This window comes from Ranitomeya imitator, chromosome 4 (assembly GCF_032444005.1).
Source record: "Ranitomeya imitator isolate aRanImi1 chromosome 4, aRanImi1.pri, whole genome shotgun sequence".
Taxonomy (NCBI): domain Eukaryota; kingdom Metazoa; phylum Chordata; class Amphibia; order Anura; family Dendrobatidae; genus Ranitomeya; species Ranitomeya imitator.
Window position 1 is genome coordinate 361,078,302 of NC_091285.1, and position 27,077 is coordinate 361,105,378.

Here is a 27,077-nt window from a genome sequence, read left to right on the forward strand (position 1 = left end):
GAGCTCTGTGTTACTTCGCTTAATGTTTAACCTCTCTTCCCTCACCAGCTCCCCCTGGTGGAGGTTTCATTACATGTGCATCACAATGTTAAGACTAATATGTTTAATATATTTAGATAACCGTGTATATCTTCCTTTACACTTCACAAATGCTTACTACTTTGTGTTGTTATATCACATACAGTCCTAATAAACTACATTTAATTTTGTGAGTGTAATGTGAAAAAATGTAGAATAGGTCACGGGGTATGGATACATTGTCCATGGCACTGCAAGACTAGGTGAGGAACATTTACCCTCTACATCCTAGCTAGACATGACAGACTGTCTGCTGTGAAAAAGTAGGCCATAATGAGTTAATGCTCAACTGATCCATGCTTCCGAAGTTAGGATTTAAAAAAATATTTACTCATTTGTCCATAAATTTGTTACCCCCACACATTCTGTTTTTTAATGTAAACATCTATTGTAATTAGCTTTTCAATGAATGTAATTAAAACTGCCTCACTGGTCATCTGATATATTTTTTCAGGTATAATGTCAGACCACCAGTTTGGAACTCAGTTCATGTGCAGTGTGGTGGCTTCACACGTAAGCCACCTGCCAACAACAAACCTCAGCTTTGTATGGATTGCTCCACCAGCTGGAACTGGATGTGTCAACTTCATGTAAGTAAATTCTCTAAATTATAAAGGACATTTTAGTAAATCGTAAGGTGTCCAATGCCGAGATCATGTTTCTGGAACTGTCTCAGGAGCTGAGCCTGCATCATACACAAATACACAGTGGCAATTTTAGAAGTTCATTGCCTTCAAACAAAGTAAAAATAAACCCTCTTACAGTTTAAAATATTTGTAGTATTTTACTTAAAAATTGATGATCCAAAGGCACAAAAAGGACTATTTGGTAACAGACTCTCTAAGAGGATCTGGCACTAAATATTACAATACAGTCTTGGTCAAATGGTTTGAGACTGCAAAAACCAAAATTTTCAGTGTTTTTAGATCTTTTAGTCAGGTGTTCCTATGGATACTGAAGTACAGTTATAAGCATTTCAGAAGTTTCTATACTTTTATTGACAAATATAGCAAGTTTATGTTTTCAAGACTCAATATTTACAGTGGAGACCCACTTTTTAAGACTTCTGCAATTTGCTCTGGCAGGTTGGATATCCGCTTCTTGGCCAAATCCTGGCTGACGGCAGTCTATTCTTCCTAATCAGTGCTTTTAGTTTATAAAAATTCCTGTGTTTGACCACCCGCTTTTTTGGATTGACCACAATGTTACATTGTAATTGAGATCTGGGAAGTTTTCTGGTCATGGATCCAAAGTTTCCATGTTTTGTTCACCAAGCCACTTAGTGATGACTTCTGCCTTTTGACATGGTGCTCCAAACATAAACATAGAAATTGCTAAAAACTCCTAGCACTGATTAGACAAGAATGGTGTTAGGATTGTGCTCACACTCTCACACATAGCCAGCAATTGAGGTAAGTGAAAGGTAAACATATAAAGTCCATCTCAAAATGTAATAGGAAGAGAAAAGAAACCATCAATATTCGGACAGAGACAAAAAGGACTGTCGCCCAGTAGCGATGGTAACCGGATCGAATAATGAAAGTGAGCCATGACAAACTGCTTATCAGTCATGATTTGGCCCTGAAGCAGATATCTAGAAGCAAGGGCAAATTGTAAAAGTCTTGAAAAATAAGGGACAACACTGTAAATATTAAGTCTTTGCATACACTTGATGTATTTGTCAATAAAATGAAAACAATTATGAAATGATTTTAATTGTCCTTAACCACAGAAACCTCTGACTAAAAGATCTAAAAACACGGAAGCAGCAAGCTTCATGAAAAATTTGTGTCTTGAAACTTTAGGTCACGACTGTACTAACTTCATAAATTGTTAAATAGATCTCTTACTTGGTGAGGCTTGTAGACTGATTTTGAAAACCCAAGATAGTATGTAAAATCTGTATCACAAATTTTTACAAGTTTTGCATTTTATGTGTCTTCCTAAAGCTAGAATTGGATTAATCAAATCCATTAGATATTACGTATGAAGCTTTTGAATATCATATACAGGTATTATGACATAGGATTTTTTGGCGAGTACACCAGCTTATTCAGGTCTAAGAACTCTATTAAAGTATGCCTTTTTTATTCTGAAGATCCTCTTCTAAGATCTCTGTAGTTACAGTGGGGCAAAAAAGTATTTAGTCAGTCAGCAATAGTGCAAGTTCCACTATTGCTGACTGAGTCAGACTGTTTGAGGGTGTGCACAGGTGTCTTTTTATACTGATAACAAGTTTAAACAGGTGCCATTACTACAGGTAATGAGTGGAGGAAAGAGGAGACTCTTAAAGAAGAAGTTACAGGTCTGTGAGAGCCAGAAATCTTGATTGTTTGTTTCTGACCAAATACTTATTTTCCACCATAATATGCAAATAAAATGTTAAAAAAACAGACAATGTGATTTTCTGGGTTTTTTTTTTCTCAGTTTGTCTCCCATAGTTGAGGTCTACCTATGATGTAAATTACAGACGCCTCTCATCTTTTTAAGTGGTGGAACTTGCACTATTGCTGACTGACTAAATACTTTTTTGCCCCACTGTAGGTGTATTTATTGTGCATAAATAGATTTGCTTTCATTATAATTTCTTTTTTTAATTCATATCAGAAGCAAAGATAGTTTTGTGCACATTTTCTAGAAATGCATACAGCACGGGGTATAAACAGTTGTGTTATAAGTGTTTTCAATTCGCTTTGCTCTAAATAAGGTGAGAGGTGGAGTCTGTGATTGTGGAGTGCGTAGAATATTTTTATTCAAATTTAATATGAATCTTCTGAAATACTGCAGGCAGCCTGACCTTTCTTATACATATTTCATTGTATGGCATAAAAATAAAAAGATGAAATTTCTCTTTTAAATCAACCCCCATATAAAACATGCCACTTGTCGAGTTACAAGTAGTACCTTAGAGATAATAGAATGTCTTATAGGGATGCAGTGACCTTATTTCACTCAGAAAGGACATGAAACAATGTCTTGCTGAGGCCTTGACGGAGTTTATTCCTGGCAGGCAACAGTAGCAGTTTATTGGCCACCTGCGTCTGATGAAGTGCAGACACTTTGCTCTCCTTTCATTCATCTCTCCAGTCAAAGCACAGCAGGGCAAAAAGGGAAAAGCTTGCATGTCAAGGCCTGGTTCAGTACAGTGCAATTTTAGGAAACAATAAGGTACATAGCAGCTTGAAGGTTATGTGAAAGGTAAGCTATGAACTTTATCCAGGAGCACAAACATTGCCTGTTCTTGTATTTCATATGTGTGGTAGAAATAAAATAGAAGTGTAAAACTGTATATACACCAATCAGTCATAACATTAAATCTACCTGGTTAACATTATGTAGCACCCCATTGCGCTTCTAGAACAGGAGTAGGTTGAGGTATGGACTCCACAAAATTTCTGGAGTTGACCTGAGGCATATGCTACTTGAAACCACAAAGTTAGTGGATCCGAGTTATTTAATAATATAGTTAAATTTGGTCACCTACCGGACCGGTTCAACGATGCGGTTGTTATTGTTCTCCCAAAACCAGGTAAAGACCACACGCAAGTTGAGGGATATAGACCTATCTCGTTATTAAACTCAGACTTTAAAATTTTTACAAAAATCCTGGCAGATTGATTACAGAAAATAATTCCAAATTTAATCTCGCCACAACAAACCGGATTCATTCATGGGAAATCCATCACGTACAACATTAGGACAGCTTTGATTGCCATATCTTATAGCAGAGCACACAAACATATGAAAATTATCGTGGTTAGTCTTGACGCTGACAAGGCGTTCGATAGGGTAGCATGGGATTATCTATAAGATCTACTATCATTCAGAGAGTTTGGCCCGTGGTTTTGTGAAGCTGTCAAATCAATTTACAGACAGCCACTGTCCAGAATGTCCTTGAACAATGTTCTATCTAGACCATTTGAGATTCAGAGGGGGACACGTCATGGCTGCCCTTTGTCCCCACTATTGTTTGACATAGCATTAGACCCTTTCTTGAGAACACTACAGAACGAGGCAGCTTTCAAAGGAGTGAGGGTGGGAGCTACATCCATAAAGATCTCAGCCTTTGCTGATGATGTTCTCTTATTTATCGGCAACCCAGCAAAAGCAATCCCGGCTATTATGCATATTTTAGAGAGTTTCGGCAGATGCTCTGGATTCAAGGTTAACTATGGTAAATCTGAGGCCCTGGCGGTCTTTAGATCTGGGAGGCGGAACAACCCCTCGTTCCCATTCCAATGGTGCCAGGAATCTGTTAAATACTTGGGGATACGGTTGCCTGCAGACCCATCTATTTTATAGAGCCAACTACACCCACTAATCTCCTCCATAGTTGACCTTCTCCATTCATGGAAACACTTCACGCTGTCATTTTCTGGGAGATGCCATTTAATTAAAATGATAGTATTTCCTAAATTGCTATACACCTTTCAGACGTTGCCCCTTCTCCTGACTCGATCAGATCTGGGCTTGTTGAACCTAAACTTTCAAAAATTTATTTGGGGGGTTGGAGGTAGAACGCGCATAAGTCTTGCAAGATTACAGGCGACGAGATTGGAGGGCGGTGTTAATTTTCCTGATTTGGGAAGATATAACTTAGCGGCTAATTTTAGATATGCAATTGATTGGATTAGGGGTATTTCTCACTTTGCAAATGTTGAATTGGAACAACAATTCTACCCACATATCTCTTTACCGGCTTTGTTACACCTAAACGGGGAGGACATCCCAATGGGAATACGCGAACACCCGTCGCTATGGCAAGCGTTACTAACTTGGCGACACTGTAGAAAGATTTGTAATCTAAAGCACAATCTATCCCCCTTCCAGCCTTTTCTGGGAAATCCTGAGTTTTTGAGGGGCTCTGCACCATCTTTTTAAAGGTTTTTGGCCTCCCAGGGATGTGGGCAGGTAATTGACCTCTTGGATCTTAATTTCTCAATATTATCTTTTGAAACGGCGTCACAACGATTCCCAATAAGCAATAAACCATTCTTATTTCTCCAGGCGCGCAGTTTGGTACAGAAATGTCCATCGATAGGGGGGTGGTAGAGGGGAGGACCAATCTAGATGGGTTTATTCGAAATGCAAAATCCCACCCGCTTCTATAAGTAACATTTATTCAATACTATGTAGAAAATGGGCGGGGGAAGGGAAAACCACGGGAGTGGCGAGGTGGCTGAGAGACATGCCTTGCTTGGAGGTGGGAGACCTCTTTGAGGCTACCATGGCACAAAGAAAAATTCTGCTATACAGCAGCTACACTGACATGGCACTCTTAATACTACACAGAGCCTACATTACACCCTTCCTACAATCTAAGATGTCCCCCTCCAGCGTCTACTTGTGTTCTAAATGCAAATCTCGTAACACCGACATATACCATCACTTATGGAGTTGCCCGCTAATTCTGGGATTGTGGGGCGAGGTGCACAAAGAATTGCAGAAAATCTGCGAAGTAAACTTCACGCTTACCCCACAATGGGCCATTTTTAATATTCTAGACGAGACATCTCACAAACTGCCCAAACACATTAAGGCAACATTATGATATGGGCTTCGGCGACCAGGAAAAGCATTCTGCACCAGTGGTTGAGTCCATTAGTCCCTTCGCTCCCTTTCATCCGCACTAAAATCCGGTTCATATTCAGAATGGAGTGGTTGGACGCACTGACTAACAGAGAGAAGCAGGTAGGTAAATTCTTTTCCACGTGGGATACTTTCATTCCATCGCTCCCTCTAGAGACTAGGGAGAAACTGAGAGCACAGTTTGAAAATACTCAATGGTATTTATTACGGCGGGTAGGTGGCAACTCGCCAATTCCTTGAGACATCTTTTAGACAAAGCGCACGCAGAGTCTGGGGGAATCTATTTTGTTTGTGTGTGGGGGGGGGGTTTGGGGATACAGTATCAGTCAATTTTGTTATCGCCAATGGAATTGTTTGGTTTGTACTGTATTACAAAATTCTAATAAACAGATTTTCAAAAAAAAAAAAAAGTTAGTGGATCGCCCCCAGTAGGGCGGTGGGGTACTCGGAGCCGGGCCCTTCGGTTCTCAAGGGGATGTCATGGTGGCTGACCCGGTCCGTGGCCCTAGGGGCGTCTATTGATAAGAGGGGGAAAGGTCTTTAAAGGGGAAATGTTCGTGACGCCACCTGTGGTGTTCGGTCAGGGGGACCGACACTGCTTAGGGGTCCGCTGCGGTGATGTGATGGCAGCTAGTTTGTATAGCTTCCCACAGGTGAAGTATGTCCCCTGGGCTTCCCAGAGTGTAGATGGTGTATGGTGTGAGGCACAGTGAAGAACGAGGACACACGGGTGCAGTCTCTTTACCTTTTTACTGAAGGCTTCAGCATCCACAGTCCAGAGCACCAGATCACAGGGTAGGCAGAGTCCGGCCAGTCTGAAGGCAATTCCAGAGTCCCCTTATCCAGGTGGAAATCAGTAGCCTTCCTCTAGCGCCTGAGTGTTGTAGTCCCTCCCTGCTGAGCTTCTCGGTGAGGTCCTCACAACTGTTGTTGGTGTTCTAGATGTTAAGTCTTTCTCTCTGTTCCCCAGATGGATAGGAACAACCCGTATGACTGATGGCCTGAGGCTTTGTACAGGGACCCTAGCACGCCCCAGCCCCCACAAGATGCCACCGTGCCTCCTGGGTGTAGGTGTGGGCAGGTAACGTGGAATTATCTGTCCTGCCGGTCTCTGGAGCAAGGCTTGGAGACGATTGCTCTCTCGGTGTTCTGGCTACCGGCTTCTGCGCCTCAGAAGGAGGCAGCCTTTTGCAGGGCAGAACTCCTTCAGGTTTCCTCTCCTGTGCTATGACTTCGTTTCTCACCCGCTACAACACAATTCTCTTCGAGTCCTTTCTTAGGATGCTGCCGCACGTCGGGCAGGCGCAGCTCCGAGGCCTTCTATCTAGGCCTCTGACAGGATCCCACCCCTGTCAGGGACCACTCTGTCTGCAGCTCTTAGATGTTCCTCCTTCCCCCTGTCTGCCTGACAGGTGCTGCCTGGGTGAAGCCCAGTCAGCTTCTGACTAACTTCCTATCCAGCCCACCAGTTTTACCTAATTGTGAATAGTGCCCTAATAAATAGGAGCATAGCTCCCCCTGGCAGAGTGGAGTGTGAAGTGTGGTGTATAGTTTGTGATACCTGGTAAAGTGATCTCCTTTATTGCCTTCAGACGTAACATCACCCCCCTGGCGGGAGAATGACATTACTGCAACAACCAGGACCCTAGGGCGCTGCACTAGCAGCAGATTCTTTTGGTTCTACAAGTTGCGAGGTGGAACCTCCATGGATCACAATGATTTTTGTAACATATTCTTCAGATGGTCAATCAGAGTGAGATTTAGTGGCCTGAAGGCCATGTCAGCACTTGGAATTTTTGTCCTGTTCCTCAAGCCATTACTGAAAACATTTTGGAGTGAATATTGCCTGCTGATAGACGTCACAGTTGCCTTTAGGGAAATCCACTGTCCTGAAGAGGTGTACTTAGGCTATTTTCACACTAGCGTCAGTACGGGTCCGTCGCTATGCGTCGGGCTGACGTACCGACGCACGTTGTGAAATTTGTGCACGACGTGGGCAGCGGATGCAGTTTTTCAATGCATCCTCTGCCCAGTCTAAAGTCCGGGGATGAGGGGGTGGAGTTTCGGCCACGCATGCATGGTAGAAAATGGCGGACGCGACGGACAAAAAAACGATCACTTGAATGTTTTTTCGTGCCAACGGTCCGCCAAAACATGACGGATCTGTTGCACGACGGGCAGGACGTGTGGCCATCCATCGCGATCCATCGCTAATACAAGTCTATGGGAAAAACGCATCCTGCGGGCACATTTGCAGGATCCGTTTTTTTACCAAAATGACGGATTGCGACGGCTTGCTAAAAACGCAAGTGTGAAAGCAACATTAGTCTGCAACAATGTTTAGACTTGTGGTATGTGCCTTTGTAACATCCACATGAATGCCTGAACCAAATGATACAGGAAAGATATACATAGAAAATTTTTAGAATTGAGAGAACCAAATGATTCCTCATGGTATATGCCATAGTAACATCCAAATTAATGCCAGGACTAATTGTTTACTAACAGATCATTTGCCCATGCCAGCTTACCTTCTTATCATTGTGCTCACTGGTATCATCACTATTTAATTGGCCAAATCTGAATATGAACTCTAGAGAAATTGATGTTTGCACTGCCAAAGAAATCCAGTGCAATTACATATTGTGGGTTTTTTTTCATGAGAAAAATCCATTGTGTGAGCATCCCTTTATACTTCTCTTTTTTTTTCTGCTATTGATTTACGGTAGAAAAAAAGACACGTGAAAACTTGATCTTTGTAAATCTGACCTTGTAATGCATTATTCCAGGATAAAGATCTCTAGTCATAAAAGGGATCATGAGTAACTTTAGTATATTCTCCTTAATCCCTTAAGGCAACTGTCCAGTAAATATAAGTTATCTATCCAAAAGATCCACAATACCAGTTGGTGGCCATCTGCATGTGATAAAGTGCTGATGCTTTGCTATGCTTCCATTCATCTCTCCAGTCAATCCACAGCAGAACAAAAACTCAAAACCTTGCATATCAAGGACAGGTGCAATTTTAGAAAAGTTTAGTTACACAGCATTTTGAAGGTTTTATGAAAGGTAAGATATGAACTGTATAATAATAATAATAATATTTATTTATATAGCGCAAACATATTCTGCAGCGCTTTACAGTTTAACAGTTTCAAACACAACAGTCATAAGTAACAACGTTATCAATACAATAATTAAAGCGAAATAAGATGACCCTGCTCGTGAGAGCTTACAATCTACAATGAGGTGGGGGAGATACAAAGTACAGAGGTGTATTTACAATGATGGTCTGAACTGTATCCAGGAGCACAAAAATTGTGTCATTGTACATGCCATTTAGTAACATCTACTTGAATGCCAGAACCATATGTTTCCTAACAGATTGTAAAGCACCATGGAATCAATGGTGCTATATAAATAAATAATAATAATAACAGATCATTGCCCATTTCAACCCTAACCATAGGGAATGAATGAAGTGGTGGTTGGGTATGCTTACTATCGCTCCATTAAAACGTGGCTAAAAGTGCAATCTTCTCTGAGAATTGCTGTGTTGTGGAGTCAGGTTATTGACGACCTATCTGATGTTCAGCCAACAGCTCTCTGTTGTGTATGCCCGACTTCAAAAAGGCAGGCACAAATATGTGATAGGTACTCTTTAACCCCTTCCATCACATTGCGTTGTTCTGATGGTCTCCATGGAGACCCCCGGCCACAAGATGATTCCTTCTGGGTCCTGCAGGGAAGGTGGCTTGTGATCTCCTGCCGAGAGCAGGTGCTGACATGCCTCCTTCCCTGCCTGTCAGATGCTGATGTGATACTCTGCAGTGCAGAGTATCAGATCAGTGATCTGACACTATACAATGATGTCCCAGGATGAGAAAATGTAAAAAAGTAGACAAAAAAAATTAAGAAGTGTAAAAATATATTTTTTTAACTCCCCATATAAAAAAAATAAAAGAAACACATATTTTTCCAATAAATACATTTATTTATGTGAATAAAAAAATAAACAATAAAAGTACACATATTTGGTATCGCTGCGTCTGTAACGACCCGCTCTATAAAACTGTCCCACTAACTAACCCCTTCAGTGAACACCGTGGAAAAAAAAAAAGGCAAAAAACAATGCTTTATCATTGTACCGGTCAAAAAGAAAAAAGTTCAGTAAAACGCAATTTAAAAAATGAATGTAAATAAAAATGGTACCGCTTAAAACGTCATCTTGTCCTGCAAAAAACAAGCCACCATACAGCTCCATCAGCAGAAAATAAAAAAGTTATAGCTCTCAGAATAAAGCGATGCAAAAATAATTTTTTTCTATAAATAGTTTTTGTGTAAAAGCACCAAAACCTAAAATGACAATATAAATGGGGTATCACTGTAATTGTACTGACCCGAAGAATAAAGCTGCCTTATCAATTTTACCACATGTGGAACGGTATAAAAAACAAAAAACAAAAAGCAATTCCTGAATTACTGGTTTTTGTTCATTCTGTCTCACAAAAATCGGAATAAAAAGCTATCAAAAAATGTCATGTGTCCAAAAATGTTATCAATAAAATCGTCAGCTCGTCCTGCAAAAAACAAGCCATAACATGACTCTATCGGCCAAAATCTGGAAAAACTATAGCTCTCAAAATATGGTGATACAAAAACTAGTTTTCGCAATAACAAGTGTCTTTTAGTGTGTGCCAGCAGCCAAACATAAAAACCTGATACAAATCTGGTATCGCTGTAATCACAACGAACCGAAGAATAAAGTTGCCTAATCACTTACAGTGGGGAAAAAAAGTATTTAGTCAGCCACCAATTGTGCAAGTCCTCCCACTTAAAAAGATGAGAGATGTAATTGACATCATGTTTACATTACATCAGCACAATTTTGGAACCAAAAATTCTTTTTGTTAGGAAGTTATAAGGGTTAAAAGTTGACCAGCGATTTCTCATTTTTACAGCAAAATTTACAAAACCATTTTTTTTAGGTACCATCTCACATTTAAAGTGACTTTGAGGGGTATACAAGACAGAAAATGCCCAAATTTGACACCATTCTAAAAACTCAAGGTGCTCAAAACCACGTTCAAGAAGTATGCCGTGATTTTTATGTGTCTACGTGTGTCAGTGTCTCCGGTACGTGAGGAAACTGTCACCTCACGTACCGGAGACACTGACGTGTGAAACAAGCCTTATAAGGCTCCCTGATAGCTGCATTGCTGTTTTTAAGCCGCTGTGCAAACCAACTGCTTTTTTCAAAGCACAAATCCTGTTGTTCCTTCTTTTCTGCACAGCTATCTTGTTTGTTTGTCCACACTTTTGTGTGCAGCAGTTCTTTTTATTGCTGCCTGCCATACTTTTCTGAGATTACTGTAGGGAGATAGTAATTGTAGTACAGTCCCTTTTTTTATTTTTTTTTATATATCTTCAAGCCACTTTCTGCCCCTGAAACTGTGTAGTGTGAAACAGTGGGCCTGTATTTTTCTGCACTATCCCACACCTAAAAAGGGAGATTTATATTGCCAATCAGTGCATTTGTGTCAGTCCAGTCTGTGGTATCGGTCTGTCATTTTGTGCCACTGAAACACTACTGTAAAACTGTGTGCCAGATTGATTCACTAGTCTCCCATCTCCCCCCAAAAAGAAGGGGAGATTAATATTGGAAAATCTGTGCATCTGCATCAGTCCTGTTAGTGGCATATCTGTCAGCCACTGTGTGCCACTGAAACTGTGTACTGTAATACAGTGGGCCTGATTTTCCCTGCACTCTCACACACCTATAAAGGGAGATTTAAATTCACAACAATTTTGCGTCCACCTTGTAACAGGTTTTACAATACCAAATAACGTTTGTAAGTTTGGTTACATATTTCCAAGAATGAGGAAGTCTGGTGGAAGAGGTCGTGGCCGTGGGCGGTCATTGCCAGCTGGTAATGATGGTAGTGGTGGTGGAGCATCAGGTGGTCGTGGGAAAAGCAATATAGCACCCAAGTCTCGAGTTGTTCAGCCACCGTCATCATCTGGCAACACAAGGCCTCGAACGCTCCCTTTTCTGGGAGTAGGAAAACCGCTTTTAAAGCCGGAGCAGCAGGAACAAGTTTTGGCTTTCCTTGCTGACTCTGCCTCTAGCTCTTTTGCCTCCTCTTCGGAAACTGCAAAATGTAAAAGCAGCGTGTCGTCAGTGGATGTTCCCGGTCAGGGACAAGTCGCTTCCTTGCGTTCTTCACCCAGAACAACAGAGAAGGATGCGTCAGGCAACACAACAGGTTACTCCATGGAGCTCTTTACACATACCCTTCCTGGGTTAGAAAGGGAAATTGTTAACAGGTCATGCCCATTACAAGATGAATCGGACATGGAGTGCCCAGATGCACAGCCACAGCCAGATTCTTATGCTGTTCCTTTGACTCAGATCATAACATTGCCCTCGCTGTGTACTGATCCAGAATCAGACCCAGATGAGACTATGGAGCCCCGTTACGAACGCTATAGCACCGGCTTACACGGTGACACAGAGGAAGGTGCACAGGACATAGAAGAGGAGGTAATAGCTGACCCAGTTCTTGGCCCCGATTGGCAGCCATTGGGGGAACAGGGTGCAGCCGGCAGTAGCTCTGAAGCGGAGGAGGAGGAGCCGCAGCAGGCATCAAAATCGCAACAGGTTCCATCTGGCTGGCCCGTATCTGGCCAAAAACGTGTGGCTAAACCAAAACCAGTTGTAGGACAGCGTGGCCATCCAGTTAAAGTAGCTCAGTGTGCAATGCCTGAAAAGGTATCCAATAGTAGGAAGAGTGCAGTCTGGCATTTTTTTAACCAACATCCAAATGATCAGTGCAAAGTAATCTGTAAGAAATGCTCAAGGACCTTTAGCAGAGGTCAGAATGTTAAAAGTCTAAATACAAGTTGCATGCGTAGACATTTAAACACCATGCATTGCAATCCTGGACTAACTACCAAACGTCCCTTAACAATGTTGCACCCTCTCACAATGAAGCTAGTCAGCAATGCTACATCCCTTCCCTCACTGTAAGCCCAACGTTTACCACACCACCTGCAGCAAATGTTTAGGTTTTGTCGCAAGGCCAAAGCAGTCAGGGAATCACCAAGTTCTTGGTAGGAAACACTGTATGTAGGCCAACAGCAAGAATACCATCACCAACCCTCTCTGTCTGCCATGTCCACCGGCACCCCCGCTAGTACCACCATATGCAGCTCTCCAGTCCAGCTGAACCTACAAGAGACTCTCGTTAGGAAAAGGAAGTACTCATCCTCTCATCCACGTAGACAGGGTTTGAACGCCCACATTGCTAGACTAATCTCGTTAGAGATGATGCCCTACCGGTTAGTTGAAAGCGAAGCTTTCAAAGCCCTGTTGGACTATGCTGTACCACGCTACAAGCTACCCAGTCGACACTTCTTTTCGAGAAAAGCCATCCCAGCCCTCCACCAGCACGTAAAAGACCGCATTGACCATGCACTCAGGCAATCTGTGAGTAGAAAGGTGCACCTGACAACAGATGCATGGACCAGTAGGCATGGCCAGGGGCGTTACGTGTCCATCACTGCACACTGGGTTAATGTGGTGGATGCCGGGTCCACAGGGGACAGCAATATTGGGACAGTTCTGCCTAGCCCACGGTCTAGGAAACAGTTGGCTGTAGGCATTGGCCCCCCCTCCTCCTTCTCCTCATCCTCCAGCAGAAGCAACAGCTCGTCCACAGACCGCAGTCGCACGACCACTCCATCCGCAGCTGCCACTGTTGCACACGAGGTGTCCCATTATGGAACAGCTAGTGGCAAGTGTCAGCAGGCTGTATTGGCAATGAAGTGTTTGGGCGACAACAGACACCACGGAAGTTCTGTCCGAGTTCTTGCAGCAAGAAACTCAGTCATGGCTGGGCAGTGTACATCTTGAGGCAGGCAAGGTAGTGAGTGATAACGGAAAGAATTTTATGGCTGCCATAGCCCTTTCACAACTGAAACACATCCACCATAGGGGTGGAGCCGCATATTCATGACTGTAATCGGCGGCCCCACGTGACCGCATACAGGAGAAGATATAAAGACCAAAGAACATGAAGTATAGCAACTCATAAATACATTTAAAAATATATATTTATTAATGCAATAAAGCAAATCCTATAAATTACAAAACATAACTCCAAATAAATAACCAAAAATATATCATACAGAGTCAATTGAGTATTGCGAATGGGTGCACTAAAACCAGTGTTGCATCATGGATACAGAAAAGGGGTATAAATTGTCGTAATTAGATCCAATGGATGCCTATCGGGAAAAATAACATGCCAGTCACAAGCGCCAACATGGCGGTGCGGGTCACCAGGAAACACCGGTGACGTCATTGACCCGCACACGTCACAATAGGGAGCCAGGGACGATGCCGCAGCCGTTGCCTGCGTCAGAGACATGCGCACTGGCTCCACAATGGTTTTCTATGCAGCCACAAATGATATCATACTAAATGAAGGTAAGGACGGCCCATAAATGTATCGCCACAGCCCACACCATGCTGCTTGATCACCCAATATGCGATCCAAGGGATGATCTTACATACACCACTAGTGCAAAGAATTATTAAATAGGCACAAGAACATTAGCACTTATCGCCATCAACATAACACATAACATATAAAGTACAATAAAATACATATTTTTAGGTATCATAAAGTGACACTGTATATATAATACAAATTCTACATCAATAGTGAATTATAAAAATTGTAAACATAATAATATTAAAGTGACAATGTGCATAAATATAAATATAAATAACATCCCGGATCCAACAATCTTATTCCACCAGATGAAATTTGAGGGTCCATATCCAGGCCAACTTTGTTCAATGAAATCATGCGATAATGAGAAAAATCCTTACTGAAACTATAACACTAAATAAATAAAAAAGAGAAAGAGACAAATATATTAAAATCAAAAGTAAAAAACAGTGATCCTACGTCCAGAGATGACATAATCTACAAGAATGATGTAAAACTGAGTTGCTCATTAAGTCCATGAGGGACCATTGTGTCAAGATTAACTATCCATCGGCACTCTTTTTGCATTAAGACCCGCATAGCATCGCCACCTCTAATCCCCATGTGAACACAATCAATCCCCCAGACTCTCAGCTCTTTAGAGTTGCATTTATGTTTGAGTTTAAAGTGTCTGGGGATTGATGTAGAATTTGTATTATATATACAGTGTCACTTTATGATACCTATAAATATGTATTTTATTGTACTTTTTATGTTATGTGTTATGTGTTATGTTGATGGCGATAAGTGCTAATGTTCTTGTGCCTATTTAATAATTCTTTGCACTAGTGGTGTATGTAAGATCATCCCTTGGATCGCATATTGGGTGATCAAGCAGCATGGTGTGGGCTGTGGCGATACATTTATGGGCCGTCCTTACCTTCATTTAGTATGATATAATTTGTGGCTGCATAGAAAACCATTGTGGAGCCAGTGCGCAGGTCTCTGACGCGGGCAACGGCTGCAGCATCGTCCCTGGCGCCCTATTGTGATGTGTGCGGGTCAATGACGTCACCGGTGTTTCCCGGTGACCCGCACCGCCATGTTGGCGCTTGTGGTGATGCGGCTTGCAGCGCCCGTATTCGTCATAGACATGCGCCATTTAATGGCAGCGCCGTGGATTATAAAAAGCAGGGAGACACGTGTATTATGCGAGCCCCCCGAGGAAGCCGTGGGCGAAACGCGTGTAGGGGCGCGTGTTGACATTCATGGAGAAATAAAAGGGTAAGATTACAGCATGGGACTAGTTCCCTTATATTAATACTATTTTGGAGTCACTGGACCATGGGGTGTATCCCTTTTACTTAGTGATATAAGTTTTGATCTTTATGGTTGCTTAGGGATGTAGTAAGCACTGGCATGTTATTTTTCCCGATAGGCATCCATTGGATCTAATTACGACAATTTATACCCCTTTTCTGTATCTATGATGCAACACTGGTTTTAGTGCACCCATTCTCAATACTCAATTGACTCTGTATGATATATTTTTGGTTATTTATTTGGAGTTATGTTTTGTAATTTATAGGATTTGCTTTATTGCATTAATAAATATATATTTTTAAACGTATTTATGAGTTGCTATACTTCATGTTCTTTGGTCTTTATATATTAGAAAGTATCTCAGGGTATTATCCCAATTAGTTCTGGGTGATCCAAACAGGACTGTTCTTTATGGCAATGGTATCTGCATCTGAGGTTTTGTTTCTGATACAGGAGAAGATGCGGTCAGACCAGGAAGCAGCGACAGCCAACGAGGGAGGCGGGTGAGTATTTTCAGAACAGCGGGGGGGGGGCACACAGGGGGTGGGAGGGCGGGGGGAACATAGATCTTTATTTTAAACACTATTATTCATATCTTCTATGCAGCAAACGCTGCTGCAGGGAAGATATGAATCGCGGAAACTTTAGCGCTGTCTCCTGCACGGTGCGTGTGGTACCCAGTGGGCACACGGGCGGCACACGTGTGCCGCACGTGTGCCACACTGATGTGCCACGTGAGCACACAGACACACGGACATGGATAACTCCAGTACCGATTTTATACGGTACTGGAATTATCTGGACGTGTGAAACCGGCCTAAGGCAGCCTAAGCTACAGAGCTGATGCACCAAAAAAAAAACTTCACTGTCCCTGCAAAGAAAAGGTGGTGTTGGACAGTGGAAATCGCTACAGCACAAGCGGTTTGGGGGTTTATATTCCCTGCCTAACGCTATCCCTGCTTCTGACGAAGCGGCAGCAACCTCTCCCTATGCTCAGATCAGCAGCAGCAGTAAGATGGCGGTCGGCGTGCATGCCCCTTTATAGCCCCTGTGACGCCGCAGAAAGCAAGCCAATCACTGCCATGCCCTTCTCTAAGGGCAGTCCCACACGTCCAGATAATTCCGGTACCGGAAAAATCGGTACCGGAATTATTCGTGTCCGTGTGCTCCTGGGTTTCTGTGGCATATCAGTGTGGCACATGTGCGGCACACGTGTGCCGCCTGTGTGCCCACTGGGTACCACACGCACCGTGCAGGAGACAGCGCTAAAGTTTAGCGCTGTCCCCTGCATCTGGTGCTGAAGCTGCTATTCATATCTTCCCTGCAGCAGCGTTTGCTGTAGAGAAGATATGAATATTCCTTTTTTTTTTTTTTTTGTTTCTCATGTTTAACATAAAGATCCATGTGCCCACCCCCCTCCCACCCCCTGTGCGCCCGCCCGCTGTTCTTAAAATACTCACCCGGCTCCCTCGCTGGCTGGCGCTGCTTCCTGTCCTGGCCGCACCTTCTACTGTATGAGCTGTCACGTGGGGCCGCTCATTTACAGTAATGAATATGCGGCTCCGCCCCTATGGGAGGTGGAGCCACATATTCATGACTGTAATCGGCGGCCCCACGTGACCGCTCATACAGTAGAAGGTGCCGCCAGTGTTATGTTAAAGAGAAACAATAAAAAGGAATATTCATATCTTCTCTACAGCAAACGCTGCTGCACAGAAGATATGAATCGCGGCTTCAGCACCAGTGGGGGGGACAGCGCTTACTGTAGCGCTGTCTCCTGCTCGGCACACGGACTGCACACGGACAACGTCCGTGTGCAGCACATGTTTTACACAGACCCATTGACTTTAATGGGTCCGTGTAATCCGTGCGCTCCCACGAACACTGACATGTCTCCGTGTTTGGCACACAGAGACACGGTCCGCAAAAAATCAATGACCTCTGCACAGATGCATTGATTTCAATGTGTCTACGTGTGTCAGTGGCTCCGGTACGTGAGGAAACTGTCACCTCACGTACCGGAGCCACTGACGTGTGAAACCGGCCTAAGATGGTGGGGACCGAGAACCATGTCATCACGCTGCCCACACTCTGCGTCCTCCTTCATTGGCTGAGAAATGGCGCTGAACGCGTCATGTGAAACACGACTTTGGCGCGAAGGTCGCGTACCGCATGGCCGACCCCACACAGGGATCAGGTCGAGTTTCATGAAACCCGACTTTGCCAAAAGTCGGCGACTTATAAAAATTACCGATCCGTTTCGCTCAACCCTACTTAAAATTAGTGCATTGCTTCAATAGTTACTATGCATTTTGTGCTTTCAAACGTGCTAGACTACAAAGCAGATGTACCAGGAGAGCTGATAAAAGCTTGCGCTATTATTTAGTAAAGAAAAGAGCTGAAGTATGAGAACACAGACTCTGCTCTATAATGTTGAACATATAACAAGCAGCCACTTATTGTTTTCCTATCACCAGCACTATTGTGCTGGCTTTTTTCGTTTCTGCTATATTTTACTGACATTATAAGATGGAGTGGGAGAGACTGAGACAGAGACAGAATGTGGGCACTTGCCACATTGTCTGTGAATTTTAACAGAATGCACTTAAACATTTTTGCATTAATTACCACCCATTTCTAAACAGCACAATAAAAAGTCTTTCTGAAACACAGGAGCAATTATCACTTTTATAGAAATGTAGAAAGGAATGATTAACATAGTGGATGGCAATCTGCTATTCCTATGATTTTATTTTCCAATTCTAAGCTTAATGTTTCTGGAAACCTATAAATCATGATCATATAAATAACTATCGGTATATCTGGGTATAAGGATTTGAACTCTCCGGTTTTGTGGTCACTTGCTTTCTTCTTGGCAAAATAATGCAGCAGTTATGCAAGACAGCTGCAAAAATGCATAGTTTTTACATAACTTTATACGAGTGAATTTTGCTTCTTAACTCAGATAACATGGCATTTTTCTAAGTGATAAATTGGATTTTATCTATTTTAAATGCAGAATGTTTTGATTATTACTAACCAGTCATCAGGATGTATGGCTATTTTTTGCTTTTATAGGGCTCTTTCAAACAGTGTTTTTCTGGCATGAAAAATACATTTTTTTTAAATCAAACATGCGCTATTAGTTCCATATTATTTTTTTAACCCCTTCCCGACGTGCGCCATACTAGTACTGTGTTCCCGCAAACCGCAGTACTAGTACGGTGCTGCTATTTCCGGTCACCGTGCTGCATCGCACGGTGATCCGGTTAGGATGGCTGGCTGTTCTTACAGCAGACCATCCCGGCACCTCATGATGGGGGGCCCCCCGCATCGGTGATCGCTGTGATTGACTGGTGAACTCTCACCAGCCAATCACAGCAATGTTACCAATAAAGTTATTGGAAAAAAGCATGTGACAGGCTGTGATCTGTGCTGTGTGACGCAGCACCAATCACAGCCATCACAGTGGGTGGGGTGATCGCCACGTCACCTCACTTGATTAACCCCTTCAGCGCTGGTTGGCTGAACAATAGTTTCTAGCCAATCAGCGCCAAAGGGGTTAATCTAAAATAGGGATCACCGCCGTGCATGCCATCTTTACCGCAGATTTGGCGTGCAGAGCAGTTCTCCAGCCCCTCTGTGTCACCTAAGAGAGAGAATCCATTGGTGGCCAGTGCGATTGCCCCTATTATCTCCTGCCCTCCTTTGCTGTGAAATCTTCTTGTGATATGTGCTGTGCTGCATCTGTCTGGTGTGTGACTCCTGTGATCACAGCAGAGCAGCAGCACCTCCCATGCCCCTTTCCCAGTCCCCCACCCCTGTACCAGTACCCCCCACCGCCTCTCCCCTTCCAATTGAATTTTTAGCGCTTTTTTCATGTGCGTACGTCCTGTGCAGAGCATTTGTGCTCTTCCTGTATTCGCAGCACTCTGATCAGTATCGCTGCTGATCAGAGGCTGCGCCATGGGAATTTTTCTTTTTTTAGCTAGTTAGCGTAGCGGATGTCGTAGTCTAAGCGACGTTCGATTTTTTTTATTTTTTTTTAGAAAAAAAAAAAAGTTAGTACAGTGTATTTTTAGACATAGCAAGGTAGCGTAGCCAGCGTCGCATCGTTAGTGACGGCCAATCTTGTTTTAGAGAAAAAAAATTTCACAGAGTAGTTTTAGTGGTAGCGTGTTAGTATAGCCAACGTCACAGCGTTAGTGACGACCCATCTTGTTTTAGAAAAAAGAAACGTACAGAGTAGTTTTATAGGTAGGGAGGTAGCTTTTTTTTTCTTGCATAAAAAATGCATTAGGGGAGTTTACGTCACATTGTTGGTGATGTCCGTTTTTCTTTTATAAAAAAAAAATTAGTTGTGTCGAGTAAATTTTTAGCGAGTGCATTAGGGGAGCATACGTCACATTGTTGGTGACATCCGTTTTTCTTTTGTAAAAAAATAATTTGCGTTGGGTAATTTATAGGGAGGGCATTAGTGTAGTGAACGTCTGTATTTGTTTCTACAAACTTTTTTTTACATCTGATTTTTCTTTCCATTTTTTTCATCTACCTTTTATCTATCCACTTTTTGTTTTCTCTCTGTTATGTTATAATAAATAGTACCCTATACACAAGCCCCACACATTCCAAGTGTAAAAGCACCACTTACATACACATCCCGGGGATTTAAAAAAAAGAAAAAAAAATGGCCCATTCTTCAAGAAGATGCTATTCACCAGAGGAGGCTTACGCCATCCTTACGTCCTACACGGATTCAGGCAGTAAGGAAGATCACACATTCCTCTATTCCTCCTCCTCCTCATCTAGTGAGGAAGGAACCCCAACAAGGCACTCTAGGACCCAGGCTACTCCTGCAGCAATCGATCCCATATGTATTGCACCCTCCGAAACTTATCAGCCTGTCATTCTGGATTTCAGCAGTAACTCAGGAATCCAGTTTGACACCACTGGCCTCACTGAAATTGACTTCTTTAAATTCTTTGTCAGTGATGAAATAATAAATCTTATGGTGGCCCAGACAAACCTGTATGCCCAACAATTTGTCACCCAAAATCCCACGTCATCATACACCAGATGGACCCCTGTAAATGCAGCAGAGATGATGACAGAGATGATGACATTTTGGGGAATTGTGATGCATATGGGCCTAATAAAAAAACAGAGCTTTGGCAATACTGGAGTACTGATATTCTCTACAGCATAGCAGTATTCTGCATGGCCATGACAAGGACAGGATGAGAAGCGATCCAAAAATTTTTGCATTATAGTGAAAATGCGCAGTGTCCTTCCCGAGACGATCCAAACTTTGATCGTCTATCTAAAATTCGGCCAGTGGTTGAACACTTCAGAAGAAAAGGAAGGCTAAAATTCTGACAATACCTGCCCACTAAAAGGGCCAGGTACAGAATAAAACTGTACAAGCTGTGCGAGAGTACCTCAGGGTACACCCACAGATTTAGAGTCTAATGGGGGAAGGACACCTAGATTAACCCCCCTGAATGCCCCCCGTTCTGGGGGTGAGTGGGAAAATTGTGTGAGAATTGTTACACCCACTGCTGGATAAGGGTTATCACTTCTACGTTGATAACTTTTACACCAGCATCCCACTCTTCAAGGCCCTCTCTACTGGAGGTACAGTTGCATGGGGCACTCTGCGAAAAAATCAGCGAAACCTCCCTAAGCCACTAATTGGGCAAACGCTGAGAAAAGGGGAAAGCAGAGCCCAATGCAGTGACAATACAGAGACCTTCCTTCAGTTTCAGGAGGAAGTCATCAAGGTCATGTTTGGCACTCAGGGAGGTGAGGGTCGCAGTACTTTTGAATATTATAGTGCCCGTATTGTCCCAGGTCAACATTTCCCAGGACAGGTTCCCCAAACAGCGAGGACAAGCCGATTACAAAAACGGTGCAGAGTGTGCTCCAAGAGGGAAAACCAAAAGTACACAACTTACCATTGTGAAACCTGCCCTGAGAAACCTGGCCTTTGCATTAAGGATTGCTTCAAAGCGTACCACACGTCCACAAATGACAAAAATTATTTTATACACTTATTATTTTAACACACTTTTATAAACTGATGTACCCCGCACATCTTACACATAACACCACATTAGCGGCAGGTGGACCAGGCAGCTGCCTAGTGCCCCTGCTCCCCCAGCCAATCGCCAGCTGCCAGCTCTGACTCCCCCGCCAGCGCCAACTCCCCACTGCCAGCGCCGACTACCCACCTGCCAGCACTGACTCATTCAACTATACTTGCGTATAAGATGCCGGTAAAGTTCAAAGCAATGATGGAGGAGAGAACATCAGCTGACGCTCCCTTTCCCATCATTCCCCTCTGCCTCTGACACTGCGGGTGTGTGATGACTTCACATCATCGCTTGCCTGCTGTGTGCCGGGCAGACTGCAGCCGCTGAGACTGGAGCAGAGCCTGGAGCACCGGGAGCACCGTGGAGCAGAAGGAGAGGTGAGGATTGTGTGTTTTTTTTAATATATGAATGAGTACTGGACTCTGGGGTCATTCTCAGGGGGGGCGACAACATTATATTCTATTGGGGGGCTGTATTATATTCTATGGGGACTGTATTAGATTCTATGGGGGCTACATTATATTCAATGGGGGGAGGCTGTATTATATTCTATGGGAGGCTGTATTATATTCTATGTGGGGGCTCCATTATATTCTATGGGGGGCTGTATTATATTCTATGGGGGCTGTATTATATTCTATGGGGGCTGTATTATATTCTATGGGGGCTGTATTACATTCTATGGGGCCCTACATTATATTCTATGGGGGGGCTGTATTAGATTCTATGGTGGCCTACATTATATTCTATGGGGGGCTGTATTAGATTCTATGGGGGCCTACATTATATTCTATGGGGGCTGTATTATATTCTATGTGGGGGCTGTATTATATTCTATGAGGGATGATTGCATCATAATATATCAGGGGGCTACATTATATTCTATGGGGGCTGTATTAGATTCCATGGCCTACATTATATTCTATGGGGGGCTGTATTATATTCTATGTGAGCGCTACATTATATTCTATGGGGGCTGTATTATATTCTATTGAGGCTGTATTATATTCTGTGGGAGGCTGAATTATATTCTTTGGGGGGCTGTAGTATATTCTATGTGGGGGCTACATTATATTCTATGGGGACTGTATTATATTCTATGGGGGCCTACATTATATTCTATGGGGGCTGTATTATATTTTATGGAGGTTGTATTATATTCTATGGGGGGGCTGTATTTAATTCTTTGGTGGCCTACATTATATTCTATGGAGGGCTGTGTTATATTTTATGGGGTGCTGTATTATATTCTGTGGGGGCTACATTATATTCTATGGGTAGCTTTATATTCTATTGGGGCCTACATTATATTCTATGGGGCTGTATTATTTTCTATAGGGGCTGTGTTAGATTCTATGGGGGCTACATTATATTCTATGGGGGCTGTATTATATTCTATGTGGGGGCTGTATTATATTCTATGAGGGATGATTGCATCATAATATATCAGGGGGCTACATTATATTCTATGGGGGCTGTATTAGATTCCATGGCCTACATTATATTCTATGGGGGGCTGTATTATATTCTATGTGAGCGCTACATTATATTCTATGGGGGCTGTATTATATTCTATTGAGGCTGTATTATATTCTGTGGGAGGCTGAATTATATTCTTTGGGGGGCTGTAGTATATTCTATGTGGGGGCTACATTATATTCTATGGGGACTGTATTATATTCTATGGGGGCCTACATTATATTCTATGGGGGCTGTATTATATTTTATGGAGGTTGTATTATATTCTATGGGGGGGCTGTATTTAATTCTTTGGTGGCCTACATTATATTCTATGGAGGGCTGTGTTATATTTTATGGGGTGCTGTATTATATTCTGTGGGGGCTACATTATATTCTATGGGTAGCTTTATATTCTATTGGGGCCTACATTATATTCTATGGGGCTGTATTATTTTCTATAGGGGCTGTGTTAGATTCTATGGGGGCTACATTATATTCTATGGGGGGCTGTATTAGATGTTGTGGAGGTGTACTAGATTCTATGGGGTCCTACATTATATTCTATGGGGCTGTATTATATTCTACGGGGGCTGTATTATATTCTATGTGGGAGCTGTATTATATTTTATGGGGGGCTGTATTATATTCTATGTTGGGGCTACATTATATTCTATGGGAGCTGTATTTTATTCCTTGGGGGGCTGTATTATATTCTATGGGGGCCTACATTATATTCTGTGGAGGGGCTGTATTATACTCTATGGGGGGCTGTATTATATTCTTTGGAGGCCTACATTATATTCAATGGGGGCCTAAATTATATTCTATGGGGAGCTGTATTATATTCTATGGGGGCTGTATTATATTCTCTGAGGGGTGATTGCATCATACTCTTTGAGGGGGCTACATTATATTCTATGGGGGCTGTATTAAATTCTATGGGGGCCTACATTATATTCTGTGGGGGGCTGCATTGTATTCTATGGGGGCTGTATTATATTCTATGGGGCCTACATTATATTCTATGAAGCCTACATTGTGTTTTATGGGGGGCTGTATTATATTCTATGGGGAGCTGTATTATATTCTATGGGGGGCTGTATTACATTCTATGGGGGCTGTATTATATTCTATGGGGGAGGATTGCATCAAACTCTTTGATGGGCCTACGTTATATTCTATGGGGAGGTGGGCTGTAATATAATCTCTGGGGGCTACATTATATTCTATGTATTAAATTTATTCTATGTATTAAATTTATTATATTCTATGAAGGGTGATTGCATCATACTCTATGAGGGGGCTACATTGTATTATATGGGGGCTGCACTATATTCTATGGGGGCTAGATTATATTTTATGGGGGTCTTCATTATACTTTATGAGGGGGCTACATTATAGTCTATGGGGGGCCGCATTAAACTATATGAGGAGGGCTACATTGTATTCTATGGAGGGGCTACATTATATTCTATGGGGGGCTGAATTATAGACTATGGGGGGCTGCATTATACTCTGAGGGGGCTACCATATATTCTATGGAGGGGCTGCATTATACTATATGACTGGGCTGCATTATATTCTATTGTGGGTTACATTATGTTGTATGGCGGGGCTGCATTATACTCAGGGGGCTACATTATATTCTTTGGGGTGGCTGCATTATATTCTGTGGGGTGGCAGCATTATACTATATGTGGGCTGCATTATACTGTATCGTGGACTATGGGGAATACATTATACTATATGAAGAACTATGGGGTGCATTATACTATGGGAAGTGAATTGTACTACATGGATGACTATGGCGGTGCATTATACTATATGGAGCACTATGAGGAGTGAATTGTACTATATGGATGTCAGATCAGTGTATTTTAACCCTAGAACGCATGACCATAAAAATCTACACTTTCACATACCTGGGGCCTTTTAGGCCCGTGTGCAAATAACATGGAATAACTCAAATAAAAATATTTTTCAAAGTTTATTTGAAATTGCAAAGTAAGGATGCATTCCCACTAGTGGTGCAGGGGTCCGCCAGGAGGGGATCCGTAATGGATCTGGCCTCCTGGTGACCCCTGCTAAGGAGCCTACAGATACGCTCAGATTTCCTTTCCTGGACAAATATAACAACGCTTTCTTTTTTTTTCTCTTGGCTTTGGATGTTCCAGAAAATGTATACCACATCGCATCATAGCTTCCGTAGTTTGCCTTTGCAAGCATTTCGTGTTGCTTCGCTCCATCATGGTAGGCATTAAAAGTTCATAGCAAATTTCTATCAATAGACGTCTCTTGTCCTTCCTGTTGGCATGGAATTCTGCATGACTTTCACTATAAGGGCAATATAAGCATACAGTTCCTCTTTTGTTATATTTTTACATTTTTTTTATCTTACTGAAGCAATGCGTTTTCCTTCTAAGTTAGTACACAAATCTACCTCATCTACAATATCATTTGAAAAAAATTTACAGAAAACATCTCTTGTAATCACATGTAAACCTAGTACGGGCCTAAAAGGCCCCAGGTATGTGAATATGGGGTATTCCCAAAAAAGAGTTGTTATACCGAAATGCCTGTAACATAAAAATATATGAACAACTGGAAATTACTAACAACTATATACCTGGGGAATACCTGGAGTTTCAGAATTCTAACTAAAGTAATTTTGCAGAAAATGGAAATCAATTAACCTAGCGGGCCTGCGAGGCCCCAGGTATGCATTCTAGGGTTAATATATGGAGGACTATGAGGAGTGTATTATACTATATGGAGGACTGAGGAGTGTATTATACTATATTGGGGGCTGCATTATACTATATGAGGAGGGCTACATTGTATTCTATGGAGGGTCTACATTATATTCTATGGGGGGCTGAATTATATTCTATGGAAGGGCTGCATTATACTATATGAGTGGGCTGCATTATATTCTGTGGGGAGTTACGTTATATTGTATGGTGGGGCTGCATTATACTCAGGGGGCTACATTATATTCTGTGGGGTGGCTGCATTATATTCTGTGGGGTGGCAGCATTATACTACAAGTGGGCTGCATTATATTGTATCGAGGACTATGGGGAATACATTTTACTATATGAAGAACTATGGGATGCATTATACTATGGGAAGTGAATTGTACTACATGGATGACTATGGCAGTGCATTATACTATATGGAGTACTATGAGGAGTGTATTATACTATATGGAGGTCTGATCAGTGTATTTTAATATATGGAGGACTATGAGGAGTGTATTATACTATTTGAAGGACTGAGTAGTGGATTATACTATATGGAGGACTGTGGAGTGTATCATACTATATGGATGACTGAGAAGTGTATTATACTATATGGAGAACTGAGGAGTATATTATATTATATGGAGGACTATGGGGAGTGTATAATACTATATGGAGCACTATGAGATGAGTATTATACTATATGGAGGACTGAGCAGTGTATTTTAATATATGGAAGACTATGAGGAGTGTAATACTATATGGAGGACTGAGGAGTGTATTTTAATATATGGGGGACTGAGCAGTGTATTATACTATATGGAGGACTATGGGTAGTGTATAATACAATATGGAGGACTGAGGAGTGTATTTTAATATATGGAGGACTATGAGGAGTGTATTTTACTATATGGAGGACTATGAGGAGTGTATTATACTATATGGAGGACTGAGTGTATTATACTATATGGAGGACTGAGCAGTGTTTTTTAATATATGGAGGACTATGAGGAGTGTATTATACTATGTGGAGGACTGAGCAGTGTATTGTACTTTATGGAGGACTGAGTGTTTTTTAATATATGGAGGACTATGAGGAGTGTATTATACTATATGGAGGACTGAGCAGTGTGTTGTGAACAGGTAATTCAGAACCACAATTGACATTGAAGTTCAGAGCACACAAAGTGACCTGACAATTACCAAAAACAAAGGACGAGCTCTGAGACATGGGAACTCTGCTGACCGCAATCCCTAATCCTAACACACCACACTGGAGGTAGCCGTGGATTGCG

General features: G+C 42.3%; 1 protein-coding gene across 4 annotated transcripts in view; it reads left to right on the forward strand.

The window, feature by feature from the left end:
• Positions 1-27,077, forward strand: part of RELN (reelin) — a 1,116,896-nt gene that overhangs the window by 310,071 nt on the left and 779,748 nt on the right. For all 4 annotated transcript variants that reach the window (XM_069765109.1, XM_069765110.1, XM_069765107.1 and 1 more), the window contains exon 3: positions 533-668. In XM_069765109.1, the coding sequence (XP_069621210.1) occupies positions 533-668 (136 nt within the window). The remainder of the gene's footprint in view (positions 1-532; positions 669-27,077) is intronic.